Consider the following 19296-nt stretch of genomic DNA (forward strand, 5'->3'; position numbering starts at 1 on the left):
ACAATATTACAACTTATCACAGAAAATCACAACATCATAGAAAATGGCCATGTAGTTTTCACCACAGTAGTCACAAAGTTTTGAACAAAGAACAATCATTTAGTAACTCAATCATTCAATCATTTCAGTCATTCAATGATCCTTAAGGAGGTCTGCCTCAAGTGTCACAAAGTACAATGGTCAAAGTTCCCCACTCATGGGGTACACTGAGTTAACTCAATCAGTCACTTATTCACTATCTAATCATCAGAAAATACACAAGCCTTCCACCACTAGTTCACTAGTAAATTATGATTTCTCAGTCAGTACACAGTATCCAAGTAAAGTCTTCTTTCACCTTGACTCGGGGTGGTCTCTCAGATTCCCTGGATCCCCTTTCATGGTCCCAGGTCTTACTTGGATTCACCAAACCATCACCTGTTTTCAAAGCACAGCTTCCATGTCCTTCCAAGCACTTCCTGTTCCACGCTGAAGCTCACAGAGTCCAGTCCACCTTAAATCCTTCAGCCTCTGTTCCCAGGAAGTTAAGGCTTAACGAAGCCACAAACAGGTTCATGCAAAGTACCAGCATCACAGTCATGCTTCCTCAGTCTGTGGCAGCAACCAGAAGTTCCGGCTGGCCCTTGGACTCAGCAACTCCTCAGCAGAAGCTCCAACTGGTTCCTAGAATTAAAATCTCTTCACCCAGGTTCCCAAAATCAAAATCATTCTCTCCAGGCTGGGGGGCCTTTCCTCTTCAACCTCCCCAGAGGCATAAGCTTCTGCCTCCATGAAGCTTGCTCCAAGATCTGTCTCTCCCTCTCTGGATTTTTCCTTATATACAATATTGCTCCTCCCTGCTCAGCCCTTCCTGTCATGTCAGCAACAGGGTCTCACACCTTCTGTTTCTTTAACAGAGGCTTAATTTGAACTAGGTGCTAAGTACTTCTCATCTTAGCAATACAAAGGGATCTTTAAATTTCATTACCATCACAGTTGACTACATGACCTGTTTCTTAAGATCATAGATTTAGTCCTGAGGTCCTTTCTGACTTTGAGATTTCATGATTCTAAGAATGGAAACTCTAAGTCCCAGTATTTTTAAGAGTCCAATTTCAAGGATTGAAAGTGCAAAGGAAGCTCTCAATTCCATTGAATTCAATTTGTTATGAATCAATGTAAGGAATACTGGAATTGAAAGACAAGGGGAACTGGCTTCAAATCCTCTTATAGTTTTTGTCTATGTGACCTATACTACTTAATCCCTCTGGGCCTCAGTTTTCCCATCTGTAAAATAAAGACAGATGACCTCGAAGGTCCTTTTTAGCCCTAAGTCTGTGATTCTGCAATCAAACAAATTCAGTTCATTTCAATTCAACAACTGCTATGTGTCAGGCACTACACAAAATGTTGGTGATACAAAGACAAAAACAAAACAGTCTTTGCCCCAAAGAAGCTTATATTTTACTGGGACAAAACAATATGTGACCATATCAGTAAATTTATTATGTATAAAATAATAATATTTTATATATAATATAAAATATGATATACTATGATATTATATAATATGATAGATGATACTATAATATAAATATAATACAATATAATATAATATAAAATACAATATAATATATATGATATAATATAACAACATAACATAACGCAATATAAAATAATATTATACAATCATATGTAATAAATTTTATAAATACGAAGTGATTTTGTTGAGAGGGTGATTGGTCTGTGTGTCCATTTTTGCTTTGGAAAATAGAGCCAACATGCCTTCTGACTTTACAGTTCTCTGATCCTATGACCGGGAAAGTTACCACCTTCATCATGATGGTGGATAACCTTTATTTACTTCAGGAAGGCATGTCCCTCATAAGGATAGAGAGGACCAGAGAGCTTCATCCCTCCTTCCAAGGAGAGGAGGACAAAAGAAAATGCCCAATGAGGAAATTTGCCTCTTAGAATAAATGAAAAAAAAAAAAAAAAGATTCATTGAGCATTTACTATGTGGCATGCACATACCTTGGGCAGCTAGGTGGCACTGTGGTGCATAGAGTGCCAGGTGTGGAGTAGGGAATACTCATCTTCTTCATGAGTTCAAATCTGGCCTCACAGAGTTACTAGCTGTATAACCCAGGGCAAATCACTTAACCTTGCTTGTCTCAGTTTCCTCATCTGTAAAATGAGCTGGAAAAAAATAGCAAAGCACTCGAGGATCTTTGCCAACAAAATCCCCAAAAGGGTCACAAGGAGGTGGATACTACTGACACCTCTGAACAGCAACAAAAACACGTGCCTTATAAGCTTTTGGGATACAGATAAAAACCGAGAGAGAGTTCTTGTAAAGGAGTTTATTTACACTGTAGTAGAGGGAAACAACACATATAAAGGAGAAGTGGTCAGGGAAGGCTGATTTATTTTGGGCAGTCACGGGGATGGTGATGGGGAGCAATGGGGCTGCCACTTGACATGCCCATTCCTGGAGTAAGGCTGGTATTGACTGGATGACCATTCACACGGCAGTGGGTGGAAGGGATGTGAAGCATGGTCTAGTGTTCGAGGCTGGATAGATATAGTGGGCAAGCCTAATTCACTCCCTCAGGACGACATGCTCTTAGCTTTGTATTAAGACTGAGTGGATTGAGTCACCCATGGAGGGGTCTCAGGAGGTCCTGGGGGTCCAGAAGGAGACAGGTTCAGGAAAGATTACAAATACCCTTAAACACAACTCCGGACCTCCAAGATTATTTCTATCTTTTATAACCAAGAACCCAACAGAAAGTGTACCTTTAAGGAATAACTGTAATTTCCTCAAATTGGCTCCTAGTTTCCCCAGAGATCTCCCACGCCTTCTGTGATTCTACCTTCCATGCCTGGAGCAGCTTCCAGCCTGGCATGATGATTATAGTACCTTGTTCTCAGTGGTCAGTCAATCTTAGCATAGTAACCCACCTTTTACCACTCCAACCCCAGCTTCTGGGGGAAAGGGTGGAACGTGGGTGTGGGAAACGAAAATTACAAAGTGTCCTTGAGCATCTGGAGAGACACCCATGCCTCTTAGCTATTTGCAGACATTCCACAGATGTCCTTTGGTTGGAGGCCAGAGCAAATTGGGGCCAGCTAGGCTGACCTTTGAAGCCTATAGGCGTAGTTTTCAGGCAGTGCTCTCTCTCTCTGCTGACTGTTTCTGTTGAACCTTCTGCCTTGGTTGTCATCTAGAGAAATAAGGTCATAGGTTCAATGGTTTGCAGCTGGAAGGGACCATGGCAGTCCTCAAATGAACTAGCTTGTGATATGCTTTGTGATCTTCAAAGTGATTTTTATTACTATTAATATTATTGTTCTTATTATGTTCTCAAGCTCAGCCTCCTAATTTTACAGGAAAAGAAGCTAAGAAACAGAGAGGGAGAGTAATTTCCCCAAGGTCACACAGGAGTCAATAGAAGAGCCTGGATTTGAACCAGAGTCATAGGATGATATTAGACTGAGAGATGGAAAGAGTTCATCTAATCCAACCCCCTAATTTTACAGCTGAGGAAACTGAGGCTCAGAATGGTGAAGTGACTTTCAAAGGTCACAAAAACTAAGTGGCAAGGTCAGACCTCGAACATCTAACACTCTTTCCTCTACAACACAGTCCTGATGGATTTAAACTGAGAAGATCTGGGTTCAGGTATTGGCTACTTCCTGTATCACCTTGGTCAAGTCATAAATTATAGGATTTAGTCACTTGGCTGTTCTTCCTTAACCTTACTTACCTATAAAGTAAATATGATAATACTTGCACTTCCTACCTTATCCTTGTTATGCAGTCATTACAGTTGTGTCTGACTCTCCATCACCCCATTTGAGGTATTAGCAGAGATACTAGAGTGGTTTGCCATTTCCTTCTCCAGCTCATTTTGCAGATGAGGAAACTGAGGCTAACAGGGTTAAGTGACTTGTCCAGGGTCACACAGGTAGTAAGTGTCTGAGGCTGGATTTAAACTCAGGTCTTTTTGACTACAGGTATGGTGCTTTATCCAGTGATTCGCCTAGCTGTCTTTCTTACATTATTATCTAATGAGAAAACAAACGAATGAATGAATGAAAAAGCACTTATCAAACATTTATTATTTATGAAGCCTTGTGCTAACGGCTGAGTTTATGAAAAGAAAAACAAGACAATCCCTGCTTTCAAGGGGCACACATTCTGTTAGTGGAAAACAACACAGATAGAAGGTTTCAACTGCAAATCAGACAGAGAAGCCGCCACGGTCCTTAGGGTGTCCTTGTAAAGTCCATCAGAATGCATCTTATGTAATGGCATTTCCACTGATAAAACTACATCCATGTGGAAGCCATTCGTCAACGGCAAAATGCTATATACATGTCAGGTATTATTACTGTTTCTCCCTGGTGGTCAGAATGGAAGCACAGTCAGGTGTTTCAAGGTCATCAGGGTAGACATATGAGAGCAATGTAGCCCCATAGACTCAGGAAGCTAATTAGTAAGATAAGATTGGGGGCAGGAGACGATTGCCCCTCAATCTGGGGCCAAGAGTGCGACCCACAATCAAAGAATCTATGTGGAAAGGTATCCTAGATATTTTGTAGCTCAATGACCCCATTTTATAGGTGAGAAAACCTATAAAGCCTAAAAAAAGAAGTCTGGAGACTCAGACTTTGGCGCCAAGGTTCAAATCAGTCAAATCTCTCATGTTGAAAACAGTATTGGGCATGGGGCAACTTTCTCTTCCTCTCTTGTTTGCTTAATTCCTCAAGATTCTGTGATGTTATGGAAATGGGTACTCTCCACTGACCAATGCATGCTACATTCCCACTGTAATTTGGATGATTGTTGTTGTTGACTTGTTTTGGTTATGTCTGCCTCTTTGTGACCCCATTTGGGTTTTTTTTGGCAGAGATACTGGAGAAGTTTGCTATTTCCTTTTCTAGTCCATTTTGCAGATCAGGAAACTGAGGCAAACAGGATTAAATGAGTTACCCAGGGTCACATAGCTAGTAAGTATCTGAGGCCAGATTTGAACTCCGGACTCAGGAAGGTAAGTCTTCCTGACTCCAGATCCTGAGCTCTATCTAGCTGCCCTAGAATTTCATTCCATTCTGTTAATGAGCATCTCTGAATTTATTCCGACTGATCTCAGACAGCATACATATATACAGGTCATTTCTGGGCCCACACTCAGAAACTTTCAATATTAGTAATATCTTCTAGAACTTATGTTCTGATTAGTATAATCTCCAAGAATCCAGAATCACTTCCACATCGCAATGATGAATTGGGAGAGAATGACAGTATACTTTTCCTTATGTAATTAGTCAGTTAAGAAACATTTATTCAGCATTCCCTATGTGCCAAGTACTATATTAGGCACTAGGTAAGGCACCTGCAGCAACCCTCTCTTGCTTGTGGGACAATCTACAATCAATCTCTATTTCTCTGCGCTCACTGAATCCTCACCCATATAACAGCTTCAAAGTTTATGAGCCCCCATCAATGGGTTTAATTCTACTAGTCATCCTGAGGACACAATTTTTCAAAGTGAAGGTATTTATTGAAATATAATAGTAAGACAAGTAGACAGAATATTTTCCTGAAATACTTGGGGAAAAATTCTCTCACTATCCATACCAACAGAGTAAAGACTGAAGACACCTAGAAAATACATATACAGGTAGTACCTGTGTCCAGGGAACATGCATTAAGGGATTCCAGTAGAGAGCACATATGGCTATGGCTTACACTACAGAACATTGATAACCAGGATGCTTGCATGGAGGGCCAACTCATTACTTCATCATTGCAAAGTCACTGATGTCTTCTCATGAGTTTATTGTATTGTTTCTTCTGCGTCTGGTTCCTGTTGGTCTTAAGGTGCATGTGATCTATGCTAGGTATATAGACAAGGTTCACTGTTGGTATCTCTTGTTTGTGGTTGGATGGTGTCCTGCTGGTCTCATGGTTTCCAGGTTTCTTTCTCCTATAAGATTTTGGATTTCATCTCTTCAGAGTGCCTAGTGTCCACCTTGGTTCCTGTCTGCCATGGCACAGTGACTAGAAAACCTCTCTTTGATAAAAGCAAGCTGACAATTCTATGAGCCACCACCTAACTGAAGACTAAAATTCAGACTGAGTGCCAGTAAGCTAAGATTACCTATTGAGTCCAAGACAGAATCACACATAGTCTGTTGAACCAGGCAACTATTTGACAAAGAGTTAGAGGGCCCTTGTAACTCCTCCTAATGCCTTGTGGCCTTTAGATTCATTTTCGATGAGGTAGGTTTTTTTCACATCAACCTCACACATTTCAGGTTTCAGGTCCCAGTTTTGGGTGAGCCACTAAGCTTCTTTGGGTCTTGAATTTGAGTGAGCACAAAGCTAAGTTAAGGCCATCATCTTTCTGCAGGCCCACATTCCTGGTTTTATTATGTTTATATGGCCAGAAACATGCCTCCAGGCTTGGTGCAATGGCAAATTCTTCATTTAATGTTGTTAAGCTGAAAAAAAAAAGAGTGGATAGACTCCGGTCAAAATAGAGGATTTTCCTTTGGGAATCGCAGGATCATAGGATCATAAATTTAGAACTGAAAGGGCATTTGGGCTAGAGGCAAGGGTGCACATTAGGGGGTGATCTGTCTCCTCTCCGATGCCTGGCCATAGTCTTAAAAGAAAAAAAGCAGAGAAGATGTGCTATTTATCTTGAAGGAACACAAGTAGGAAAGGGAGTCTGTGTTTTTGCTTATCTTCTTGCAAAAATGAGTCTGCTAGGAAATCTGGCTTAAAAATGCCTCATGCCGATATCATTCCTGATTTCTCTAACCTGTGTTCCTCCCTTATAGTTATTTTCAAAGAAAAACACCTCTCTGTTTGAAAGGTTTAATGAAAAAGGCCCCTACTGTGTCCTGACATCATTCCTGGGGCTCCTGCTTCCACAAGTGCCTCTTAAGGTTCTAATTAATATCCCAGCAAAATCTTTTGCACACTTGGGGGAATGGTTCCCCTTCCCTCTCCCCCTCACTTCCTGGGGAAGCTGCTGCAAGCAGCAACATCAGACTGGCCAGCTTCTCACAGGGAAAATGAGGCTCAGGAAGCTGGAGAGAGGCCAAGGAGAGAGTTGGAAAAGCAGCTCTGCTTGACCCTTTCAGTCATCCCAGCCCCCACTAGGTGGGTGGGAGCATTGCTCCCCAATTTTCTTTAGCAGGAGAGACTTCTGGGGGTCCAGGGAGACATCTCTCTGTACCACAGTTGGAAGATTTTGCTCAGCTACAGGATAGGCGGAACCCCTGAGTGGGATGCTGGAGGTGGGGAGATGGGATTAGTGCGGCCCTTCCTCCAACCCGGAGTTATCTAGCTCCATCCCCTTATCACATCATACTTTGGAGAAGCCTCAGGGCTCCCCGGGGGTCTGCCCCCCCAAATTCAGGCCAGGGAGCTGCAATCAACATGTTAATTTGTAAAGCCTTTTCCATTCCCTCAGCACTGTGTGGGCATATGGGGAGCTAATACGTGGGATTATTATTAGGCTATATATACACATTGTCTAAGTCAAAGAAGGCCTCGACAGGCTCAGGCAGAACAGCCTTCCTGGAGGCAATTAGAAACATTTGTCTCATTGGTGGGGGTCAGGATTTTCATGTATCTGGACCATCCATTCCTGTCAAAGTTAATTATTCATTTCTCTTCTAATTAGAGTCAGATTGCCCTTTAAAGGTAAAGCTGCAAAGGTCCATTGATTCTGGATTTTTAAGCAATAAATGTTTCTCGTTAAACTTTTTGAATTTAAGCCTCCCTTCCTGGGTTTATTTCAGACAGCCACATGGTAGGGGAGGGGGAGAGGAAGGCAGAGTTTAGGGGGTCCCAGGATTTTTTGATTTAGGGCAGGGGTGGGGACTGTAGGGCTCCCAGCACCATATTTATGTCAGGATGTCAGGGCAAGTTCACCTCTCTGATTGTAGGAGGCAGTAAGAGATTAAAATTGTCTATGCATCACAATGAATAGGGGCAAAATTGCAGATGGCCAAGGCCAGGCTATGGCTGGGTTTGTTCACTCCAGAGCTGCAGAACGCATGTTAATATCCAGCTTCATTTTGCATCTTAGGAGAAGGGGAAGAGGGGAGAGGAGAGTCTGCATCCTAAATGGAAAAGATGGCTGTTTGGGGATAAATTACAGAATTGAACATTCCCCCTGCTCAACAAATGCATGCGTCCCCCCACATACCCCTTCTTGCCTCAAAATTGGAAATTCTTAAAGATTTTATGCCTGAAAAAAAGCAATAGGGTAACTTGGCAGGTATCAGGAAGGATCGGTTTCCAGAAAGACCCTAGTTCTTTCTCTTCTTCTCAGATCTGGGCAGAAGTTGGCTCAATTCCGCCCCCCCCTTTCATATCTATGAGTTTCAGTAGATTTAAAAGATCATTTTACAAGACAGTAGCCAGGGTTTTAAGGGCAGCTAGGTGTCACAGCGAATAGAATGCCAGGCCTGAGTTGAAATCTGAGTTACTAGTTGTGTGACTCTGGGCAAGTCACTTAACTCTGTTTGCCTCAGTTTCCTCATCTGTAAAATGAACTGGAGAAGGAAATGGAACACTAGTCCAGGATCTTTGACAAGAAAACCTCAAAGGGGGTCATGAAGAATTGGATATGACTGAACAACAACATGACAGGGTTAAGTGAACGATAATAAATAGAGGAAATGTGGTATACTGCAATCAGAGGACGTGGGTACAAATTTCAGATTTTCCGTTTAGTAAATATCTGGGTGACCTTCGGCATTCCCATTTAACATCTCTGGGCCTCCGTTTTCTTATTCACAAAATTAGGGGCTATAGACTCTGACCACTGAGGTCCCTTCCAGCCCTAGATATATTTTGTTTGTTGTTATTTAATCCTATTTTTGTTGTGTCTGACTCTTTGTGGCCCCGTTTTGGAGTTTTCTAGGCGAAGATACTGGAGTTGTTTGTTATTCCCTAGATGTAGGATTCTACCAATATAAGTTTCCTTCCAGCTGTAAATGTATGACCCTAGGCATTTCTCACACAGGCTACCTGTACTGGGTCTGAAGGATTCACAGGTGCCCCAATTGGTCACTGGCATGGCATGGAAATGACCGCTTCCAGTAACACCTAGCATTTATCATATCTATGCAGAGCATACTTCTGAATCCTTTGCTGTGACCTCACTCTTCCCTTCCAGTTCAAGCAGAGGCTGAATGATCATTGAGACTATTGTAGAAAGGAATCTTGGTCCTGTATGGTTTGGACCAGATGCTCAGTGAGATACTTGCAGCTCTGAGATACTATGGTTCTGCAACATCCAAGCAAAGAGCTTTCCAGCACAGGTTTAACCTTTTGGGTCACAATTTGCTAGTTCTTGTGTATTCTGTAGACTGGAGAACATTATCTAGGATAGATACCTAAGTTTGATTTGATATCATTTTGAGTCTCTGCCCCATGGACTTTCAAAAACCAACGTCTGCCCCCTGGGAATGAATGTCCTAGTGAAGGATAGAGACAAACTGCCACTAGAAATATTTATAAGGTAACTCCTGTGCATGAAAGGCTGTGAAAAATGGGATTAAAAACACACTTGACCTTCTCCTGTTATTTTTTTCTCGAGACTTACTCATAGTTAGAGGGAAAGAATATAGAAGGAATAAAGAAGAAAGAAAGGAGGGGGGAAGAGGAAAAAAAGGAAGGGAAGGAGAAAGGAAGGGAGAGAAGAAAATATAGAGGAAGGAAAAAAGAGAAGGAAGGAGAGGGAAGGAAAAGAAGAGAAAGAGAAGAAATAAGGGAGGGGAGTAGAGAAAGAAGGGTAAATGTAGGGAAGGAGAGAAGGAAGAATGAGAGTAGAGGAAAGAGAATAGGGAAGAAGGAAAAGAGAAAAGAAGGCAGGGGCTGGAAAGGAGGGAGTTAGGAAAAGAAAATAAAAAGGAGAGAGGAAGGATGGTAGAATCCCATGGAAAAGAAGGAAAGAATAAGAAAGGGAAAGGAGGAAGAAGGAAGGAAAGAGAAAAGAAGAGAAGAGGAAGAAGAAAAAGGAAGAAGAGTATGGAGGAGGAATGAAGTAAAAAGAAAAAGAGAAGGGGAACAAAAGGAAGAATGGATAGAAGAAAGAATATGATAAATCACTCAATCATGATTTTACGGGGCCTTAATCTATAAAATGAGAAAATTAATTCTACTCTGCCATTACCCTCTGCACATTAGACATTGACACCTCTATAGACATCTAGATCTAATTCTATATCTTCAAAACATCTCCCAAACTTCCCGATTTCCATTGAGAGCACCACCATGATTCCATATTCCTAACCTTGCTACCATCTTCAACTCTCCTCTCTCTCCACAGTTACCTTTGCCCCACCCATATTTAATCACTTCTCCTGTCTTGTTAATTCTACCACCATTCCCTCCATCCCTTCTTTCCACCCTCCAAGCCATCCTTTACACAGCTGCCAACATGATCTTGAAGCTCACGTCCCTATATTACTCAACAACTTCCATGGCTCCTAATCATCTCTAGGAACAATTGCAAATTCCTCTGGCATATAAAACTCTTCGCACTTTGGTTCCATCCCAGCCTTTCTGGCTGCTCACAAATCATTTCCCTTCCCCACCTTACTGTGTAGGCAAACTGAGTTTCTTGCTGTTCACATCATACATGTTATTCATTTTCCACCTCCATGCCTTTGTACTAGCTGTGCTTGGAATACATTCTCTCCTCACCTCTAAAAATCTCCATTTTTCTTTCAAAGTTCAGTTCAAGACCCACCTTGCAAAGGAAGCATTTCTTGATCTGCTCCCCTTTCCAGATGTTAGTCTCCTCCACCAATTACCTTGTTTTAATTCAGCATATTCTTATACATGCACACATCTCCTTTGATTGAATTTAAGCTTGTTGAGGTCAGAGAGTCTTTCATTTTCATTCTTTTATCTCTCATGCCTGGCATCTAGTAGCCATTTTCCAAATGCTAATAAATTAAGGGAGTTATGACTAATGAACTTTAAGGTTCTTTCTAGCTCAAAATTTCTATTCCTCTGATCACTGAGGTTTTTCTATAACCCAGGTCCTATGACTTTCCCCCACAGTGGGTAGACTGCTGAACCTGCATTCCTGAGTCTTAGGTTCAAACTCCATTGGTGTGTGATGATATTAATGGCACATTGTATTTCTATAGTATTTTAGGAGAGTTTTCAAAGCTCTTTCCATACATAATTTATTTGATCTTTATAACCACTGTTTATTAGAGACGGTGGGTCTGTCTATTAGATTGTAAGCACTTTGAGGGCGAAGACTGTCTTTTGACTGTTTTTGCATTTTCATTGCTTCTTAGCACTGTGCCTGGACCATACAAGGTTCTTAATAAATATTTATTGAATGAATGAATGAATTGAATAAATCTTAATTATTGTAAACGTTGGGGACAATCATCTAGCCATTGCAGTGTCCAATAGAATGGACACTTCATGAAGGCAGGAATTAGTTTTCCTCTTGTTTTTGCAATCCCTAGTACCTAGTACAGTGACTTAATACATACATACTCCAAGACTGGGAGTCTAGATCCAGAGTTGGAAAGGGACCTTCAAGGTTGTCTAGTCTAACCTCTCATCTTATAGATGAGGCCCAAATTGGTGAACTGACTTGTAAGTGGATGAGCCAGAATTTGCATCTTGGGCTTTGGACTTCAGCGCTAATGCTCTCTCTTTGATAAGACTGCCTCCAACTCTATGTATTTGTTGAATATCATAAAATTGAAAGGAGGTAGGAGTGGCTAGGTGGTGCAGTGAATAGAGCACCAGCCCTGGAGTCAGGAGGACCTGAGTTCAATTCTGGCCTTGACACTTAATACTTGCTAGCTGTGTGACCTTGGACAAGTCACTTAACCCCAATTGCCCTGCCTTCCCCCCTCCAAAAAAAAGCAAAAAAAATAAATCGAATGGTGGAATGAAGGTGAGGCATTGGCTGTGTTCTTACGTATGCTTCTTTCCAACAAATACCTTCAGTGAAACGAGTACATTTGGAAGGAGTCTAATCCCTAGAAGCTTTTTTTATAGGAACAGGAATCAGCAAAGACTTTGTGGAAGGGGGTGGGGTGGGGAGAATGGAGACTCCAAGGCCAAGTGGGCTTTGGGATGGAGTTTTGGGTGAGAATCCTGGCTTTCCATTAGGCTCAGTGGAGAGCAGGAGAGTTCCATTTTGGCCTTTAATGCGAATTCTCATTTAATAAAATGTGAAAATTTATAAGCAGTCTGTACTCAGGGCAAAAGAAACAGGTTTATTCCTTGCCAGAAAATGCTTCAGCTGGGGTAAGGGGCCTTGCCAAGACTCTCTGATGGCCATAAACAAATAACCAAGTGATCCAGGCTTGGCTGCCAGGATCTCCCTGAGGTTCATCCATGGCCAGGTCCAGGCTCCAGAGACTCAGGGTAGGAAAAATGAAGTAGGAGGGTGTGTGTGTGTGTGTGTGTGTGTGTGTGTGTGTGTGTGTGTGTAGGGGTTTCAGGGGGGAACTCATTAATAATCCTGACAATCCCATGAATTGGTAAGAGGGTGGGGATGATTATTCCCATTCTGCTGATGAGAAAATACTAAGGCACTGAATGATCTAATGAAGCATTTTTTGGATGCTGTTGCAGGCTCTATGGTCTGGGCCTGACGATTCTTTCTGGTGACGCCAACACCATCCATAGGGTAGACAGCAAGGAAATAGCCCTGAATTGGGAATTTGATGGCTTGGGTTTGAGTCTATGTTCTGGTTCTTCCTCTTTGCCCTAAGGCAAGTCTGCTGCCCTCCTGCCTGAGCCTCAGTTCATGCATCTGTAAAATGGAGGTGATATAATAAATGGTTTCTAAGGTTCAGGTTGAAATCAGGTGATTTGTAGAATCCCAGAATTTGGGATTTGGAAAGGACTTCAGCAGTCATTTAGTCCAATTCCTATCCAAAAGGAATCCCTACTATTCCATATCGAACAAATTGTCATTCGAAGAAGGGATCTCCCATCAGACCCCCTTTAGGCCACAGAACTGTGTCCCCTTAGACTCCTTGCAAATGTAACAATTTCTCCAAGCACCTAGTGTAGTGCTTGGCACATAGTAGGTGCTGTATAAATGTTAGTTATAATTATTACTGGTCTAGAGAGTTCCCACCTGAAGAAATTCCATCTACCAATGCAGACCAGTGCATTCTCTGAAGCTTATCTAGTCTTAGAGAGCTGCCTAGAGGCCTGAGAAGTCAAGTGACTTAACTAAAGGCTTCAAGGTCAGTTTTCTACTATGACACATTGACCCTGGCACATAGTAGGTAATTAATAAATTCATGTTGATTGATCATACATATCCACCATCCTTACCCTCACAGGTGGATGGAGTGTCTAGGCTTACTCACTGCCTTATTGGTGAGAAGAATGTCAACTCCTTTGGGGGGAGGAACTGGCTTTCCTTTTTGTCTTCCATTCCTTAGCAGCTAGCATGGGGCCTTGCATGGTGTTTGGGGGGTTATTTTGCTTTTCAGTCCAAGCCTGAAAGTGATATGGAAGCTCCTTCTATCAAAACAGTTCATGAACTCAGTCTGTTACTTCTCCAGTTGCCTGGGGGAACTGAGAGATTTTGACTTATTCATGGTCAGATAGCCAAGTATGAATCAGAGCCAGAATTTGAACCCGGCCTTTATAGCTCTAAGGCACTACTCCCTAGTGTCCCTTGCCTTGCATGTTGAAGGTACCTTAGTAAATGTTTGTTGAATTATTGAGTTATCTCACTATACACTTCACTGTCTGACTCAGGAAGGTAGGGACCATGATCACCATTTGTCAGGCCTAACTGGCCTCCCTGACTGTATTCCCTGTGACTTGTATCCATCCCACCTACAGTGGCCAGAGTTCCCTCCCTGCAACAAGGCTTTATTGGTCCAATTTCCTTCCTGGTTGATACCTGTTTTGCTCTATAGATTGTGTTTAAACTCTTTGGGGTCAGGAGATCAGTGGCTGGGGTGGTTTCCTAGCTACCTAAAGCTCTGCTATCTAGTGATCTCATCCCTGAAATTCTAACTCATTGATACTGTCCCAGCCCATAGATGGTAGGGTGAGTGACCCAAAATATGTGAGGCAATATGGCATTAATTAAGGCAATGAGGTACAGTGGAAAGACTTCTGTGCTTGAATGCACAGGACTCTGGCTCTGACTTCCATGATGATTGATAGGAAGATCATGGACAAGTCACATAATCCCTCTGAGATAGTAAAATGGACCCCTATAGTGCCTATTGAAAGGGTTGTTGTGAGGAATTAATAACAACAATAATAATAAATAGCTAGCATTTATATGGTGTCTCCTATGAGCCAGGCACTATGCTAAGTGCTTTACAATTTGTATTTCATCTGAACCTTACAACAACCCTAGGAGGTAGGTGCCATCATCATTCCCATTTTACAGATGGGGAAACTGTTTATCTCAGTTTCCTCATCTGTAAAATGATCTGGAGAAGGAAATGGCAAACCACTCTAGTGTCTCTGTCAACAGAACTCCAAAAAGGGGTCACAAAGAATTGGACTCAACTGAGAATGACTAAACAAAAAATGTTACAAAACACACAAATATTACATAAACATTACCTTAATTTTAATTAATACAATATAAAATATTTTATATAATGTATGATATATAATTATATTAATTAATATCTTATATATGAAATATTTAATTTTGAGATGATTACTTTAGAGTTTGTAGGGGTCTAAGAAGCCGGACTAGAACTATTAAATGAACAAACATTTATTAAGCACCTACTATATGCCAGGCATCATCATTTCGAATAGGAAGAAATAGGCCCAGAGAGGTTGTTACTCGCCCATGATCACATAGGTAGTCAGTGGTTAAACCGGGACTGGAAGCCAAGCCCTTTAATTCCAAATCTAGCCCCTTGATCCTCCTCTCTCAAGCTGCCTCCCTCAGTGAAGGTTTTCAGGCAAGTGGCTGCCTGGTCCTGTCTTGGTTGGGTTTGTAGAGAGCGGATCTCATTTCCGGTGTGGCCCCTTCCAACTCTGACTTTCTGTGACTCGAGGCATCCTCATCCAAACTCTGGGTCAGAGATAAGGAAATCCTGGGATATTCCAGACACTCCAGAATGCTTAGCAGAAGAACCTTCCTGCCTGGTCAAGTGCATGTCAGCTCTGATGCTGAGCCTGCCAGGAAGGCATCTGCTTCATCTCAGGGTGGGGGAGCATCCTAGGGCCAAGACAAAGGCAGCGAGAATCCCATTTCTGAGCAGTCTCTGGTATCATAGCAACAGTTGTCCATCTCCCTCCTGCTGCATTTCTTAGCCACGTGCAGCACTTTCTCTGTGGCCACTTTGCCTGGAACCCCTGCCTTCTACAAAACTCACCTGCTCTGCAGAAAATTTGTAGCCTGGCCCATGAAAATAGGGATGCTAGTGATATTTGGGGGGATGAGACATGGGGGGTGGTGGCACGTCCCTCTGCTCTACCCCAGCTGCTTCAGAGACCCCATGGCTATGCATGAAGGTTTCCCCTGGGGCCTGAGATGGGGCTTCACAAGTCCAGGGAACACCTTGCATTGCTCTGGTGCCTGACTGGTTAACCCAGTTGAGAATCACACACATTTGCAGGAATAAAGACCTATTAGGTTATCTCATCCACAGACACACCCCCTGCTGGGGCCCAGTTGCTCCGGAAGATAGACTTCAATAACACCGATTCCCAGAAATGACAGGCACAGCTTGTGCTCCTGGGGGGTTTTCGGCCTCTCTCTGAATCACGGGGCTAGGGGGAGTGGAACTGGGGTACAGGGGACCCCAAGTAGGGGCAGAGCCAGGATTAGAGCTAGGATTATTGTGCTCTGAGTCTCCCTTGGAGCTTCTCAGGTCTAAATGGCAGTGCAGTTTGGGCTAAATTTGTCTATCCATCCATCCATTCATTTATTCCTCCATCCATCCACCCATCCACCCATCCACCCATCCACCCATCTATCCACCCACTCACCCATCCACCCATCCACCCACCCATCCATCCATCCATCCATCCATCCATCCATCCATCCATCCATCCATCCATCCATCCATCCATCCATCCATTCATTCATCCATCCATCCATGCATCCATCCATTCAATATATATGCATTATGTAATCATAACAATAACAGCTAGCCTTCATAAGGAGCCTTAAGGCTTGCAAAATGCGTTATATATGTCATCTCATTTTATCCTCACAACACATGCTGTTATTATCCTCATTTAACAGATGAGGAAACTGAGGAATCAGAGGTGGAATGACTTACACATTTGGAATGTGTCTGAGGTCACATTTGAACTCAGGGCTTTCTGACTCTAGCTCTAGCGCTCTGGATGTTACACCATCCAATTGCCTGTTGTATACCTGGCATTGTGAACCCCTCGAGGTCAGGGACTGCTCCCTCCCCTTCCCCTCTTTCTTTTTATCTCCAGTACTTAGCACAGTGTCTGGTAAATGTGTTGTTGTTCAGTTTTGTTTGACTCTTCCTGACGCGCCAGCCCATCTCCCCTCCCCTTGACCATACTGTCCATGGAGTTTTCTTGGCAGAGATCCTGGAATGTTCTGCCATTTCCTTCTCAAGTTCACTTCACAGATGAGGAAACTGAGGCAAATTGCATTAAGTGACTTGCCTAGGGTCACACAGCTAATAAGTGTCTGAGGCTAGATTTGAACTCAGGTCTTCCTGACTCTTCCCACTGAAACACCTAGCTGTCTGTCTACTCCTAATACATGGTAAGCACTTAATAAATGCTTGTTGAGGGATGGACTAGCCCTGTGTTAGTCACCAGGGACCAAAAAAAGTAAGTAGTTCTTGGCCTCAAGAAACTTCTCTTCTATTTTGCTGCTCTCATCTCTTCCAAATCTGAGATTCTGAGATGCAAATTCTAGGGATTATGATATCAAGTTAGGGTAGATTTGAGTATTGAATGGTTAAGCCCAAGGGCATTTTTTGCTGGTCTTCACATCTAACCCTCTCTTTCGACCATCCCTGGCACTTTGCCCAGGCTATGTGTGCCCCGTGCCTTATGGGTACTCTCTCCTCACTCCCACCTCTGGGAATCCAATTTCCTTCAAATCTCAGCTTAAGTTGATCTTGCTACAACTTTTATACACTTTGTATATAATTCTATCCATAGTATCTCTCACAGGACAGAAGCTAAGGGGCCGGGTGGGACAGTGCATAGAACACTAGACTTGAAATCAGGGAGACCTGCCTTAAGATACTTATTATCTGTGTGACTCTGGGCCAGGTATTGAATGTCTGTATGCCTTGTTTATCTCCTCTCTAAAATGGGACTATTAATAATATCTACCTCCAAGAATTGTTGTGGATAAAATCAGATATCATATGTAAAGTTCTTTGTCTAGTTTAAAGTTCTATAAATAAAATAATAACTATCATTATTATATTGCTTAAGTTATGATACCTAATAGTGGTTTAACAAATAATTGTTGATTGATGGACAAATTTGTTTAGAAGTGTTAAGTGTTAATTATTAAAAATTGATTAATTATTAATTATAGCTCTATGGTTGTTTTTCAGCTTTTCAGCCATGTTCTATTCTTCATGACTCCTTTTGGGGTTTTATTGGCAAAGATACTGGAGGGGTTTGCCATTTCCTTCTCTAGCTTGTTTTATAGATGAGGAAACTGGGGCAAACAGGGTTGAGTGACTTGCCCAAGGCCACACAGTTAGGAAGTATCTGAAGCTGGATTTGAACTCAGGTCTTCCTGACTCCAGGCCTGGGGCTCTGACCACTGCACAACCTAGTTACCCTTAGCTAGCTCTACAATCTCCTGGAAATGTCTCCTCTCTTTATATAAACATGCACATTTTCTGGGATCACATGGTCACAACTCTATGACTGGAAGGGACCCCAGGGGGCAGCTAGTCAAACCTCCTCATTTTGCAAGTGAGAAAACTGAGGCCCAGAGAGGTTATGTGACTTTCCTAGGGTCACACAGCTTCTAAGTGCCAGAACTGGTAAGTTGAAAACAGATTTTACAACTTCAAACCCTGTTGTGTAAGGGAGGAGTCATTTCATTTACTCCTAGTAGCACTGAAGGTAGAGATTGTTTCTTTCTTCTGGCATCCCCCAGCCTAAGCATAGTGTCCTGCATATGTCAGTGCTTAGTTAATGTCTGTTGAAGTGAATTGAATAATCACGTATTAATGGAGGAAATAGAATGATGGAAAGACCAAACCAGAGTGTCCTGGGCTTTAGCCCATTCTCTCTTGTTAACTGGTTGTGTGATAGGGGAACTTTGCCTTCCAGTACTTGTTAGTTAGATGATTGTGGGCAAATCACTGAATTTCTCTGAGCCTCAGTTGCCTCTACAGTAAAATGGTACCCTAATATCTCTAGTAGCTCATTCATGTGGGGCAGTTTTGTGATCGAAAGTCATGCAGTACTTATAGTCACGATCTTTATCATGATCATGGGTGCTGTAAATATTACATTGGTGCTACAATGGCTCAGTGGATGAAGCCTGTAATCAGGAAGACTCATCTTCCTGAGTTCAAATCTGCCCTCAGAGACTTACTAGTTGTGTGACCCTGGGCAAGTCATTTAACCCCATTTGCCTCAGTTTCTTCATCTGTAAAATGAGCTGGAGAAGGAAATGGCAAACCACTCCAGTATCTTTGCCAAGAAAACCCCAAATGGGATTATGAAGAGTCAGAAATGACTGAACAACCATAAACTAACTCACAGAATTGTTGTAAAAACAAAATCTGCTATTCCCTGTAAACCTTAAGACATCATGTGATAGCATTGTGATCCAGAAGCACTCAGAGTGGGGATCTGTTTTTCCCTCCCTTTCTCCCTTCCTTCCAGCCCCCAGCCCACACCCCAGAGGAGCTGTCCAGGGTTCTGCCCTCTGGAGCCTCTTCCTGATGATCTCCATGTGGGAGTTTCAGGAAGGCATTTAATGCCAACATTTCCCTGGGATGAGCAAGGTCATTGAGCCTGTCTCAGGTTGGAGTCTCCCTGAAACAGGGGCAGGCAGTCTAGCAGTCCGGGAGCCCTGGCTGTGGGTGGGGAGGGAGGCCTCCTCTCTAATGCAGGGGGGCTGCCTGAGGGGCCCTAACCTCCACCTCTCCATTCAGCCAGCTCACTAACTCACCCTCTCGGCTTCCTCTCTCTGTGCAGCTGACCAAAGGACACCAGGTGGCGCTCTCATCCATCAGTTATGTTGGCTGCTCCCTCTCCATCTTCTGCCTGACCATCACGCTGGTCACGTTCGCTATGCTGTCGTGAGTCATTTTCACTTT

At 42.7% G+C, this 19296-nt stretch overlaps 1 protein-coding gene across 2 annotated transcripts in view; it reads left to right on the forward strand.

The window, feature by feature from the left end:
* LOC138158698 (adhesion G-protein coupled receptor D1-like) overlaps positions 1-19296 on the forward strand; it is a 476877-nt gene that overhangs the window by 313705 nt on the left and 143876 nt on the right. For both annotated transcript variants that reach the window (XM_069084871.1, XM_069084953.1), the window contains one exon: positions 19175-19278. In XM_069084871.1, coding sequence (XP_068940972.1) covers positions 19175-19278 — 104 coding nt within the window. The remainder of the gene's footprint in view (positions 1-19174; positions 19279-19296) is intronic.

This window comes from Petaurus breviceps, unplaced genomic scaffold (genome assembly GCF_028583685.1).
Source record: "Petaurus breviceps papuanus isolate PSGF00001 unplaced genomic scaffold, PetGlider_PUasm1.0 101, whole genome shotgun sequence".
Taxonomy (NCBI): Eukaryota; Metazoa; Chordata; class Mammalia; order Diprotodontia; family Petauridae; genus Petaurus; species Petaurus breviceps.